Genomic DNA, 14401 nt, shown 5'->3' with positions numbered 1-14401 from the left:
CTCGAACGAGTTTGTGTTTCAGGGTGCCAAGGTCAAGGTCAAGGTCACCATTACTATTTATAGAAAATCTTTGTCAGCACTCTAACAACTTCATTTCTGAACGGATCCTGACCAAACTTCATATATGGGTCCAGCATGGGAATACCTTGAACGAGTTCGTGTTTCAGGGTGTTAAGGTCAAGGTCAAGGTCAGCGTTACTATTTATAGAAAATCTTTGTCAGCGCTCTTGCGACTTCATTTTTGAACGGATCCTGACCAAACTTCATATATTGGTCCAGCATGGGAATACCTCGAACGAGTTCGTGTTTCAGGGTGCCAAGGTCAAGGTTAAGGTCATGTCTATTGCAGTTCAGTGCAAATGACAACTGATGTTATTTCAATGTCCTGCAATAACCCCACCCCCCATTTTGCGTCAGAGTTCATGTGTTAGCACGCGAGGGGATTTGTATCGTTTGCGATGCCTTGTTATATTAGAAACATTTTATAGTGGTGGGATGCAAAGATACATGACCGAAGGGTCGCTAGTTAGAGTCCCGGCACGGACGGACGCTGTGTTGTATCCTTAAACAAGATAAATAGAACCTAGCATGGGTTTGTTCCGTGGACAGGGATATCTCGATCCGAGCGAAAGAGTTTGGCCAGTCAGCACGAGGCTTGCCGATAGCTGGCCAACCAAACGCTTACACGAGGGTTGAGATATCCCTGGTCGCGAAAAAAAGGCGCATGTTTGGTTATTTTTCTCACATACTTGCAAGCAAATGAAGTTTACATGAAAGTTTTTAATCGCGCCATCTACAGTGATCCATGGAATGTGCGTCAAAATTGATGGCTGTCTTTACCCCCTGTGTGAGGTCGATTTCTCTTTCCCTAGCAACTGTGGGGAAACCATGTAAAGTATGTGAGAAACTGAGGCGGCTATTTTGCTGTGATTATGATGATGTCCCCAAAACAAAGTGTGTACTTGCTTGGGGACATACTATTTAGCTGTTTTTGCTTTATTTCTTATTATTATTACTTCTTTCACTTCCCTCCGCCGTCGAGGTTTGCGACATTTTTCTCGAAAACCAAGGGCGGAACTCTAAGAACCTTTGCATGATTGTTTATGAATAACCGGCGGTACGCAAGAGGAATAACTCCATTCCGGATTTTGTTTGAGTTATTTTATTAGTTTGTGTGATAAGTTGAGCAGCACATATATTTTGCATTGACTTGTACATAACAAGTGTACCTATCAATATATTTCTTTAAAGTTTACAGATAATTCCTAAAAAGTCCATGTAACTAAGTTCACTTTGTCACTCTATGTTATGATGCCTGTCAGAAAACCGTCGTACTGCGTTCCCGAGCCAGACGCAGACCTAGGTTAGTTGCAGGAGGCCGTGCAGGTAAATCTCCGCGTTTTGCCCAATAGTTCGCCCTGTTACTCAGAAATGTACGTCCTCTCTCTGCGTATATTCTCTCGTCAGACCCTCGTCCTGAAACAACAAATATAATTTACAACTTAAGATTGAAAACCATGCACTTCTAAATATCTAATGTGTCGAATAGATAAAGAGTATCCCGAATAAGGAAATGACATGAAAAGGATACAGATTTGGGGTTGCCTGGTAACTATTGGGTGAGGATTCAAAATTGTACAAATGGTGGGGCTGACCCCCTGGGGGTCTGAGCGGCGGGGCCATAAGGGGTCAATATAGCTATATTAATAAAAACGACTTCTTCACTGAAACCGAGCAATGGATATTGCTCCTATTTGCCTGGTAGCATCACTATTGGGTGGGGATTCAAAATTGTACAAATAGTGGGGCTGACCCCCCAGGGGCCTGAGGGGCGGGGCCAAATGTGGCCAATTGGGCTATATTGATACAAGCGACTTCTTCTCTGAAACCGAGCAATGGATATTGCTCATATTTACCTGGTAGCATCACTATTGGGTGGGGATTCAAAATTGTACAAATGGTGGGGCTGACCCCATGGGGGCCTGAGGGACGGGGTCAAAAGGGGTCAATATAGCTATATTGATATAAACGACTTCTTCTCTGAAACCGAGCAATGAATATCACTCGTATTTGCCTGGTAGCATCGCTATTGGGTGGGGATTCAAAATTGTACAAATGATGGGGCTGACCCCCCAGGGGCCTGAGGGGGGGGGGGGGGGGGGGGGGGGGGGACCAAATGTGGTCAATTAGGCTATATTGATATAAGCGACTTTTTTCTCTGAAACAGCTCATATTTGACTGGTAGCATCCTTTTGGGTAGGGATTCAAAATTGTATAAAGGAAGGAACTGACCCCCCGGGGTGCAGAAGGCGGGGTCAATGGGTAAATTGGTTTAAACAACTTCTTTTCTGAAACTAAGCAATGGATATCACTCACATTTGTGTGGTAGCATCCCTATGGGGTTGCGCCAAAAGTCAATTTCATTTCATGGATTAATACATTTTTGGCATAAAAACCTCACGTACCCATATAAAATGCCTATGATATATTGACATAGCAATACCAGTGACAAATATGCTTAAACATCATTCTTGTTTCATATCTCATGAAATCCAGATGAGCTATACAGGCCCTCTGGGCCTCTTGTTCTATCTAACACTATAAGAAGAGGATATGCTTTGTCCTGTTTAGCTATTAATTATTAGCTGAATATAAAAACAACACATGACACGATAAGGTGTCGGCTTAACCATCAATCAAATTGATCATTGATATGAAGCGAGAGAAAAGCACGAATTAATTCGACTTGGTAATATTATATCAAATCTATATAGAAAATATAAATATGTTCGTATTCATTTGATTATTTGACGGGTTTTACGTCTTCGATCTTACTTCAATTTTTTCTTTTTCTTTTTTTAATGAAAGTCAGATTATTAGTTCTAGAACATAATGATGACGTCTTTTTTTAATATACGTTTAAGATATAATTCATTTTCTATTGTTTGTTTGCAGATACAGCTTTTTGATTGGTTGATTTTTCTTTCAATACCTTGAAAAAGAGAACAAATGTGACGTCGCAATACGACCATTGACGATGCGTATTGTTTGTTTCAAAAGAATCCCTTATTAAATCAGTAAAATTGTACATAAAACGTGTTTTAAATTCGAAATACGGTTTCAGAATTTATTACGATTATTGATGTCAATATTCTTTTTTGTTTCATTGGGATATGAAAAATAAATGCAAGTTTTTGTGATAATCCGTCTAAGCGAAAAGCGGATTCATACAATTTGCAAACAATTTCTGTTGTTTTATAGTTTTACGTTTCTTATTCTATAATGTCTTCAAATATCTAATCTTCTGATAAGGAACTACTCACCAGTATTTTCTACAAATCTGTCCAAGTATTTTTTATCCGTGTAAAATTCCTCCAACAGTTGTGGCATTCGTTTTTCGGTGGGATACTCTGATAATGAAGACGTGGCGCTCGTTACAGCCCGACACGAGGTGGCGCTAGCAACAGTATCCCCGGTCCTTCCCGTGATGACACTGTACCCGGAACGAGACATCACATCGCTCTGGCCTCTGGATGATTTTCCAGGTCTCCCAAGGGATTTCGGAAGTGCGTGACGTTGATCATGGGAAGAGTAAAACCGCTGAGACAGAACGTCATCTGGCCAATTCTTAATTGTTTCGGGTCGAGGTCGCAAAACAGTAAATAGCTGGCCCAACTGGAATAGATAAAAACGGAGTCTTTGGTCTGGCTAATGTGTATTCCATCAGCTTAGTATTATATCATTTAATTCCATAACCTGGACACGGTAGAGCGGTGCATGGCACTTCGCCTAGTCACATAATACAGGTGGGCGCTCAACAGCATGGTCAACATCTGTGTGCGAGAGTGTGTGTGTGGCGGAGGGGATTGCTTATATCAATTGCCTTAATACTAATCGTGAAATCGAGTAAAGAAGAGACGTCTACATACCAGAAAAATGATGTACTTTAGTGAACATTGACAGTGTAATATCAGGTTTTTAGTAGCTTCATACCTCTCCAGTTCCTTTTTCCAACCCGAGGTCCGGAATGTCGTCGAAACTTATATCTGTGACTTGTACCCTGTTCACTCTTTGACCCTGCAATGAAACAATTTATAATGAATATGCCCTATTATCAGTTGTCCAACAAGCTAATGTAGCTCCTTGAGTTTTGCAAGTAATCTTAATGAAAATGTGGCAGTTTAAAAAACAATCATCTTAATATTGTTCAGAATGCATTATACTATATAATTTATATAAATGACGCTGGTCCAACACCTGGGGATGTAGAGGGGCTCAAAATGGGAACGTAGCTGAATGTTTGCTTTAAAACGCTACTCCGCCTTTATGACTTAATTTATTACAACCAAATTATATCTTAAATATTGATGGAGGAGGGTAGTCCTAATTCATATAAATCAGGCCTTTTCGACTGGTGGTCACTATGGCGGACCCCAAAAAATGGAACTTTGGTAAAATTTTGCTTTAAAGCGCTACTTCCCTTTTAGTGGCTTAATGGATCACAACCAAAATTGGTCCGAAACAACATTTGAGGAGGGTTTTCATTATTATATAAATTAGGTTGGTTTGACTCCTTATTGGATGGAAGGGTGCGTCCTTGCTTTAAGCCTTTGCCAGATGACCATTGAAGCCCATGGGCCTCTTGTATAAATGTCACTTCGTTCATAAGTTTTACTAGGTATATACATAGGTATGTACAATCATTGTATCAATCAATATCATTTACAACATTGTAAAAACGTAAGTGGTTTTGCAGTTTGTAATATAACCAGGACGGCCACTCAAAATTATCTAGGACAAGAATGTCACAATATTGATACATTGTTAAATGGCATTAAGGGGGTCTGAAATCAGCCCTTTTGACACACAACACTTTCACATCGTTTCCTCATTCCAAAGCAAAACACCACACAGTACACCATGTGTTAAAACAGCCCCTAATCCGAAATAACATTACACTAGCCTAACGCATAGTTTGATACCTGTAAACGAGGTATGACTTTATCAAAGGACTTATTTCCTTGGGTCGTTTGTGTCGACAAAAATACAGAAGATTTGTATACGGTGATGTGAAATCTACCAAACAACCTTATGAATCAACGAAGGTGCTCTCGTTTGATATGATTCATCGCCACCAGAGTTTTCTCGATCAGTGTGATTGTAACCAGCTCCACAAACGTTTCGGTTACATATTTAACTGGAAAGGATTCGACTTCTTGAAGAAGTATTTTGCTAAGAAATACATCCCCATTAAATTTAACACAATGATTTGTCTGAAAGGGTTAGCAGTTCAGAAATATTGCCACGGAATGTATTCAAAAAGTGTTTTAAACTGAAATCGCTTCTCATTTTCATGTATTGCATAATTACCGTAGGTAATAAGACGGCTTTCTATTTCGTGCTCCAACGGTAAACTAATTGTATCTACTGCCCAGCTTAAAAAGCACAGTTCAGTGTCCCGTCATGTCACACCTTGGTACATAACGCTAATATTCTTTCCCGTTAGTGTTTTGCGGAAAAGTATGTTTAAAGGAATTGTTTTACTGCATTTACTACAGAAGAGTTCCGATGGTCCTCACGGGGTTTTGTAAATGGCAAGTGATAGTTTACCGACACCATTACATACATGTAACAAATATATGCCGTTTATCTGCCCCACACCCTTCACCAACTCGTATTCAAACCAGTATCAGTATATAGGTAGTGTATATATATCATGCCAAATCAGGAAGCCTGCTGTACGATTGGCTAGCTACGAACTTTGATGTTTGGGTCAAATGTTACCGTTCTTTTTCTTGGTGTTGGTTTCTCCTGAAAATTGATATTCCATTGGGAAAAGAATTATATATATAAAACAAGATATATTCGGTAGATGATTACACTTATTTATACTAATTGGACTCAAGTCCAATTGTATCTCAAAGGAGTCTCACAAGAATACAAGATCAGTATCGTGTGAGCAGGTGGACTGACGATACCTGCACAGTGTGTGTTATTGTTACTGGAAGAAAACAAATGTTTTATCCTGAACCCATCAATCTTACCGTTCAGATTATTGAACAAAATAAGTCAGCTAATTTTATGATAAATTAATCAATATAAAATGATCCAGATAAAAAGTTGGAACAAACCGATGTTTGAAACAGTATTCAAGTTGTGTGAATGACCGGGGAAAAACTCCTGAAAATCGGATGTTTTTGCAACTTTCTATTGTGTACGAGGCTCAAACATCTGAGCATTAACACACAAATATATTTTGATAGCTTCGATCCTGATAGATTGCGTAATTAGAAAACGGTGTGCCTCGATTGTGGTACGGATATGTGCCTGTGGTCGGTTGGCGTACCTTTCTCATGTGTTCCGCAGTAGTAAATAGGCGTTTCCTCAACAGCTCTCTGCTGGCTGATGACAGGTCAGTGCGCCCCTGAAAACACCATGATTTAATAATATTTAATTTAAAACTTAGAATGGTTTAGTTAACTAAGCTAAGACGTCATTTCTGACATTTTTGATTGTATATCAGCATGTGAAAAACAAAAATAAAACCAAACAAACAAAAAAAACTACACTAACTAGGCCTAATCGTCGACACAATAACTTTGATAAACTCTTATACGCCACCATATATCACTGAAGTTCAATAAAACCCCTTCCACCACATTACACCAGCACAAGAACTGATTTATCACCCACGTCTCCTCAAGGTAATCAAATGTTCAAGCAGGCCGACATACCGTTGGTAACCAGGACCAAAGTTATTATATTTACACATTATTGAGGAGTTGAATTGAGTTGGATACAAGTTACTATACCACAATCAATGATCTATTATAAACCATCCGAAGACCGGGACTGTGTATGACTAGGAAAGCGCCCTTGCACTTGGACGTTGTATACAAATTGATTATGGTATCGACTCTATTCGAGTATTTATCTGGTCAAATATTTCGCTGCCCCCTCGTCGCGATTCAGAGCTAACCCTCTGCAGCGTATCTAAAGAGTTTTGTTTATATATGTTTAAGGAGATCCATACTGTCCAGAATTCCCAATAATTACATAAATTGTATACAGTTGCTATAATCTCATGATAATTAAACAATGCTCCTACTACGACTAACATCCTATACAAAAGGTGTGAGTATCGAAATTCAGAATCGCCCTCTTTTATGTGTTTTTTCGAAAATGCCCTCTCCAAACATGAAATTCTTGCTTTAAAGGAATGTATGGTGCCTGTAGATGCTATATAAACCTCCCGTCTTGATCCTTATCAAGTTAGATTCACAGGGGCCGGATAATTGGTTGAAGTATATGTGTTAGGACATATCCTAGTGCTGGTGGAGAGGTTAGATTAACATTCGGTAAAAAAAGACAACCCGGTGTTCATTATATAGTGAAATACACGCATAGATTTTACAAATTCTTAGGTTCATGTGGCTTGAAAATCTATCCATTTGGAAGTTGTTACCGAATCTTGCTCCAAATGATCCATGAAAAAATACCCCAGTTTGGTACTATGTAAGTCGATATGTACAGAATAGGTGGTATCTTAGCTTTATACTGTAGTAAACCCAAAGGAATTCTTAATTTTATTATTGTCCTCGTTCCACGATTTGTATTTATAGTCAGTACAGTGATAAATCGAGTCCCGAGTCCTGTACTCGTAGAATTTTGACCGGACTCACAGAATTTCTGGAAATGTTCAAATTTAACATTGTGGGACTCATTGTTTTAACAAGACATTTGAAATACCATTTATGTAAATGAATTGTATATCGATCACTGCAGTCTTCAGATTTTAGATTTGTATTGATCACTCAGACACACACGTGTGTTAAAGACGTCAAACATAAACAGTCCATTTTAAACATGGCGGAACACAACAAATCTCATACACTCTTTATATTTTTTCAAGCCTTTCAACAAACTAACTTACGTTCGACAGCACACAAACATTACATAGAGAAACTAAACCTTTCATTTTTGTCAGATTATCGTATGTACAATAATAATTTGATATATATGAATTTCTAATTTGGCATACTAATTCATTATTACAGATTAATAAATATTGATACTCATCTAAGCGTTATACATGAATATGTAATTAGTAGAATTATGTAAATAAACAACACATCATTGAACGAATTCCAACGAAAATGTGTCAAAATATAGAAATAAATCGATACAATATGCCACCTGGTTTTTTCCGTTTGTTGGATGTTTTTAATTGTTTGCAAAATAGCATCCTGAAGATACAAAAAAACTGGTGCGCTAATCAACCTAGACTTACTCTACATTTACAACGACGTCTGGACATGGGCGAAAAGATTTAAAACAAAAATCCGTAACAAGTCCCCTAAAATGTCAGAATCGAAGAATGGGCATAGTAAGTATTTTTATTATATTTTACACAAATTAATGGGATATAAAATGATGTTGGACACACGGGTACATTGTGAGTTGGTATTTGAATAGTGTTTTAATATGAAATTCAAGATTAGATAGATAGGTGATGTTTGCTGGATTCTGTTTCTGTACCAACCTTTCTGAAGAAACCTGCGCTGTTATCCCTATGTCGGCCGCCGGAGGACGCACGTGATTTTACATCTCGAGTGACCACTGACGCCCTTGACTTAACGTCCCTCGTGTGTATGGACAGTCTCGACCTGTTGTCACGGGCTAAGATCCCAGGTCGGGTGTTTGCGGCATTTTCCAGGGCAGATAACCGACCGTCAATGATGGATACTCTCCCTCCAGCACCAGGGCCACTTAGTCTCGGAATATCAGCGAACGTGACAGGTATGTCTTGGACTTTCCCCTCAGCGACGGACACTGAAGGACGGACATCACGCATGAGGGTGTCGGACAGGTTCCCGACCCCCTGAGCGTTAGGTTTGAAAATTTTCTCCAGTTTTAATGTTTAAACTTCACACACAAGTCCACCTATGGAGAAAAGAAAAAACGCTTATACTCTCGTTCATGAAAGTGATTCTACCCGTATAAAATATACTTTATTATCACTGCATTCACAAAGGCAATTGCGGAACTCACAAAACACAATGTAAACCATTTCATTGGTGCTTTCTGTTTGTAAACATATGAAATAAATAATCAAATGACGATGAAAAAATTACGATGTGTTTACCAGTCACTTCTTTAAATTCTGCACACCGACCGACGCCCCTAACAAGAGACTATAGTGCCTGTACAGGCCCTAAATTCTTTGGCTGCCGATGGACCGTTATGTACGTCTCATATATTTTCTGGAAAGGAACTAGGAATTTATTCTAAAATGGTTTCATATATTTTTCATATCACTAATTTCGTTTACATAATAGAACATTGGTCCACACTTCATGTCAGACTAACAAGACAAGGGAACTCCATCGGACTTCACTACATGTACTGAGGTGAACACCTCGGTGACAGAGTTGTCGTTTTGATTCAGGTATGTCGATAGTAAACGGAGGTTTAGACTGACAACAATACGGTTTGGTCACAATGATTTATACGTATATTGTCCATTAGATAAAGGATCCCATTGTTGTATCGGCTATTTACTATATCGTAACAACTAACGCCTATCTGATTACTCGTGTACACTGGTAAGTGTTTAAACCCGAATCTTCCTAAATAGCTTGACAATATAACACTCCCGGGAACTATTGAACCATTACTTTGTATCTCCAATACATGGAATGTTTTGAATCAGTCACACGTTTGTACACAAAACAACGTTGTCACACATTTTACCGGTGTGGAGAGAATCAAATATTGTTTATATTTTTCTTTCGATCAGAGATCAGAATTACCGTTATCGCCCACACATTATTACACTATTTAGAATCACCGTTATCCCCCACACATTATTACACTATTTTAAAGAACCTTACCTGCACATGAATCAGTTCGAAGTGTCCTGTTAATTGTTGGAACACGGATGATTCCCATCACAAAATAGCTGAAATACAGAGAAAAGGCTAAAGTTGAGTAATTTACAGGAACCTGCAAAGTGACATCGATAGTTATACACGTAGATCTGAAGTCTGGAATGTACAGTCATTATTTATAAAATTTAAATCTGTAACTTATAGTGTCCTAATAATCCAGATAAGACACGATACCAAGATTTAGATCAGGTGTGAAATCGGATTCAACTCTCAAACTACTAAAGGTACGCGTCTTTAACTTACAGAAATGTGGCCTAGTGTAAGAAGACGGGATCAGATCTACTGTCGTAAAAAGAACAAGCCCGATCTAATATGATGTTACATTGTTATGTTACATTGTTATGTTACAATGCAGGGATCCACTAAATTCATTTGTATGGCAAGACTTTAAGTTTACAAATGATCACGGAGTTAGAAATTAATGAATAAACTGGCACCATGCATAATGTACATGTAAATTGGGATAAAATGGCTACATAATTAGGTGTATATTGTAACTTACCGGTATAGAATCTTGGCCCACTAATTACATGGAATAGCTCTACTGCATGACACAATAAAATAAATATTTTGACTACATTAGTACCAAAATACTTACCGAGAGAATTTAACATTTTTTGCCTGGGATGTATCAAGATCTTGACATTTCTTCGGTTGAAGAGGCTGTAAGTACGGCGGCGTTCACTGGAGTATGAACGACGTACCCGTAATACGTGTCGTTTGTATTGGTAAAACACAGCGCCCTCTCAACATATCATGCATTGTTTTAAAAACAATGCGTTCATTTAAAGGGTAAAAGATAAGACGACCATATATTTAACGACAATGGCCAAATACCGAACTGCTGTATTAGATAAGAGATAAATGTATTATATATACATGTAGATATATTGGTAACAATGTACATGTATATTAGGAACTTGTCTTATAGGAGTTCAGAGTTAAAGGTGTGTACAATACCATTTTGTATTGTTTACGACAGCCTTAGGTTACTGTCGTTCGTGTGGTAGAGATTGACGCACGCGACCCATCTATCCACATGACATATTATAAAGGCTCCCTTGCGACGATTTCACAAGAGTCATGTATCTGCATGCACGTGTCTCTAACGAGTCATCGCTGAACAGAGGTCATAATATTTTAACAAAACAGTTTAATCTGATTGTCACAAAACTTCGCATAATTATTTCTTGTATGACTTTGTGATATGGCAATTTTGGCATGAGAACAAGGTCATTGTCAGATAAGTAGAATTTGAGGGATACGATACCCCAGGAACAGACGCGGGCACACGTTACGATGTATAGGTCTTGTAACAGAGCGCGTGATTAATTAAAGTTAAATCACTGCCTCCGCTAGGGATCGAACCCGGGACCACTGGCATACTAGTCTTACGCTCAACCGATCGAGCTAAACAGATTGCGGCTAGTATTTACCCCCTCCAGGAAGGAACTCGTCCACGAGTTTTTCAGGGGTAACAGCAATGCTTTCGCAAGCAGCGATGAGTATCATTCCCGAGGCCCCGCGCCATGGGTGCCATTTGTCACGTGACTCTCATTTATTGCTTCCATTCCAACGATAACCCATGCACAGCTAAATACTCACGTGATGCGTAAGCATACACGCGGTAACAAAGTTGACCGTAGTAAATTACACATCCGCATGGATCAGTCCCAGGCCTGCAAGTGACAGGGAAAGGACAGGTAACGTGCATGCACGCACACTCACAACAACAACCAATCAAAACTCCTCCCCAATAAGGACAAATATACAACTACACCCAATCATCGCCCTTACATGGATACACGTCACACCTAAGACTGGACACTATACATGTACACATAACATAAATTATATGGGTTATTCTCCCAATACAGTTATATAGACACGGGTCACTAAACACGACACGAACCCTGCACGCGCATTCTATATGCTATATATATACAAACGCCGCACAGTGTTTATAATAAATAAACAACCTGGTGACACAGGGTAAATGGAGAAGAGCGATGGGGGATATACAGTACATATCCCCTATACCCTATTTATACCCCAGCGCCATCCCTCGAGGACTGGTCCCCTTCCATACATGTACATCGTAACATTTGCCTATGCCCCGTGTGCTCACAAATGTGTTTCAGCCTTTCTGGGGTGTAAAAGTGCCCTAATCAGGATCATCAAAGGACCTGATTGTTACGAGACTTCGTAAGTACTTTCTACATATCACTGTATCGATAACGTTAACAATAGCTTCAAGTTATTCCGCATTAGCCACTTCAGGTCTCAGATCCTAGAATAACATCACGTGCCATGCGATCATTTAGTTAGTAATAGTTCACATCAGGATAAGCCGATGCCTGGTAATAGTCACGTGATGTATGCATCACCCCCAAAATTCTACAAAAGTAGGTGTTGAGGTAAATACTGTATTGAGCTTATTTCCGAACTTATTTCAGCACACTACAGATACATATGTACCTTCATAGAGTCGTCTGACTGCAAAATCCATCGGCGTCGTCAGCCAGGACCCCCTTTCACTGGGGGTTTCTAATCCTATCCTGGAACGCCCTAAAGGTGGCGAGTCGACAGTGATTGACAAATGTAATGATATATCAAGAACTTGGAAGACTACCTTTACAAATAATTCGAAAATTTAAAATTTTTAAATATTGGCTTAAACTTAAATCTTCAGACAACTGTACTTTGAAAGCGTGTTATGAAGAAATGATTCAAAGAGGCAGTGAGTGGACCGATAGTATAAGAAATGAATTATTTAGATTAGGTTTAGGATACTTATGGGAGATTGAACCCAGCGGTAACGAAACGAATATATTAAGTATTATTAAATCTAGAATACGTGATAATTTTCAACAACATTGTATGGAGTTAATAAACTCATCGTCTAAGTGTTCTTTGTACAAATATATTTGTGGAAATTTCCATCTTAAAGAGGCTTACCCGCAGACGGACCGGTAAACGGCACATCTCCGATCACTAAATAAACTTCAGTACACGTTTCTATGTGACAAAATTAGAGGCTTTCCGACTTTATATCTTGAAAACAATTACAGAATATGTATTTAAAAGACGTTTTAAAACTCAACCTGAGAGGGAAATGTATGGAATATAACGGCAAATCTTCTTTGTAAATCGCCGCTGCCTTTGAAGTTATCACTGTGCGGCACTGTGCGCGTGCTTGTTTCTTTGATGTGTCAATCAAATTAGACTTATTGCGGGTTGCGATTAAATAAATAATATTTAAAAATGAGGTTTTAATATCACTTTTCAGCGTTTTATAAGGAAAATAAAATGAAAAACTCAACAATTCCAACAATCTGTCATGTGTAAAAAATCTTTTTCTATTAGCCAATTTTTCTGATCTCTCTGCGGGCAAGCCTCTTTAACAAAACCCATTGGCCAACAAACTATAATGGAAATCGCAAAAATTAGATTATCATCGCATAAGTTGTATATAGAATCTGGAAGATATAGAAATATTGAAAGAAATAATAGAATTTGTACATATTGTGACAGCGGTGATATTGAGGACGAGTATCATTTTATCATCAAATGTAATCATTTTATAGATATTAGAAAGCATTTTATCAAACTATATTACCATAAAAAACCTAGTATGGCCAAATTTATACAACTTTTAACGACGGAAAATAATAAAGATTTATGTAATTTAGGCAAATGTATTTCTATCGGTTCAAAAAGACGGTTAAATGCTGTTTAATTGTTTAATGTAATAGAACGCTCTCTACACTAGCGAAGCGATCGTGTATGTGTGGTTTGTGTGTGCTTGTGAGTTACAATGTACTTTGTATTTGTATTGTATGTTATTTGTAATGTCTGCACTGTATATATATGCACTACTGATAAACCGTAAGGTTTAAAGTAATAAATGAATTGAATTGAAACATCCTCCTTTTCCCTTGCTGTGACCAGAGTAGATTATCCGGACGAAGGCTGGTTTTGATGACGTTTGGGAAAACCAGCCTTTGTCAACCTGCAGATCTCCGAGTTCTGAGCTCCGTCCAGTACCCTCGCTGGTGTGTTGTTGTTTTGCTGCTGGACTCTCCAGATCTTATTTTGATGTAGGGTTGTTGACTTGTTGTTTCATGCATCCTCTTTTTCTGTCTTTCCTTCTCCAACGAGTCTGCTAGCTCCTGCAGAACCTTGTTGTGTCTCTATGTATATATATATCTCCCCTGGGGGTCTATAGGTTCTATAGGTTCAATTAATTTTAATAGAATATATATGTTCCATAGATGTCATCGTTTGTAATGTCGCTTTTGATTGGCGGATGGATCGAGCAGCGTCATGATTTGTTAGGGAAAAGAGTCGATCAATGAAATGTATGGTAGCCTAAGGATTAACTTGAAAATAAACAACTATTTTAATGCTATTACTTAAATCAAGAAAGTGGATTGATTACATTTTTGTAG

General features: G+C 38.5%; 1 protein-coding gene across 1 annotated transcript; it reads right to left on the bottom strand.

The window, feature by feature from the left end:
- Window positions 1-1024: 1024 nt before the first annotated feature.
- Window positions 1025-10821, bottom strand: LOC117328919. The gene is made up of 7 exons (XM_033886534.1): window positions 10549-10821; window positions 9894-9961; window positions 8543-8943; window positions 6347-6424; window positions 3994-4077; window positions 3324-3675; window positions 1025-1476 (listed from the first exon to the last, which is right to left on the bottom strand). Exons 3-7 carry the CDS (start codon window positions 8852-8854, stop codon window positions 1319-1321), a joined length of 984 nt encoding a protein of 327 aa, XP_033742425.1. The 5' UTR covers window positions 8855-8943; window positions 9894-9961; window positions 10549-10821; the 3' UTR covers window positions 1025-1318.
- Window positions 10822-14401: the final 3580 nt, after the last annotated feature.

The sequence above is a fragment of the Pecten maximus genome, chromosome 6, assembly GCF_902652985.1.
Source record: "Pecten maximus chromosome 6, xPecMax1.1, whole genome shotgun sequence".
Lineage (NCBI taxonomy): Eukaryota > Metazoa > Mollusca > Bivalvia > Pectinida > Pectinidae > Pecten > Pecten maximus.
This window is presented reverse-complemented; position numbering and strand designations above follow the sequence as displayed.

Excerpts from the sequence above, each read along its gene's own strand:
- LOC117328919 (XM_033886534.1), bottom strand. The coding sequence starts at position 8,854 with ATGCGTGATGTCCGTCCTTCAGTGTCCGTCGCTGAGGGGAAAGTCCAA. Across the intron at positions 6,425-8,542 it reads GCGCAGGTTTCTTCAGAAAG|GGGCGCACTGACCTGTCATC; the intron begins GTTGGTACAGAA and ends TGGTGTTTTCAG. Across the intron at positions 1,477-3,323 it reads CAGATTTGTAGAAAATACTG|GACGAGGGTCTGACGAGAGA; the intron begins GTGAGTAGTTCC and ends TTGTTGTTTCAG.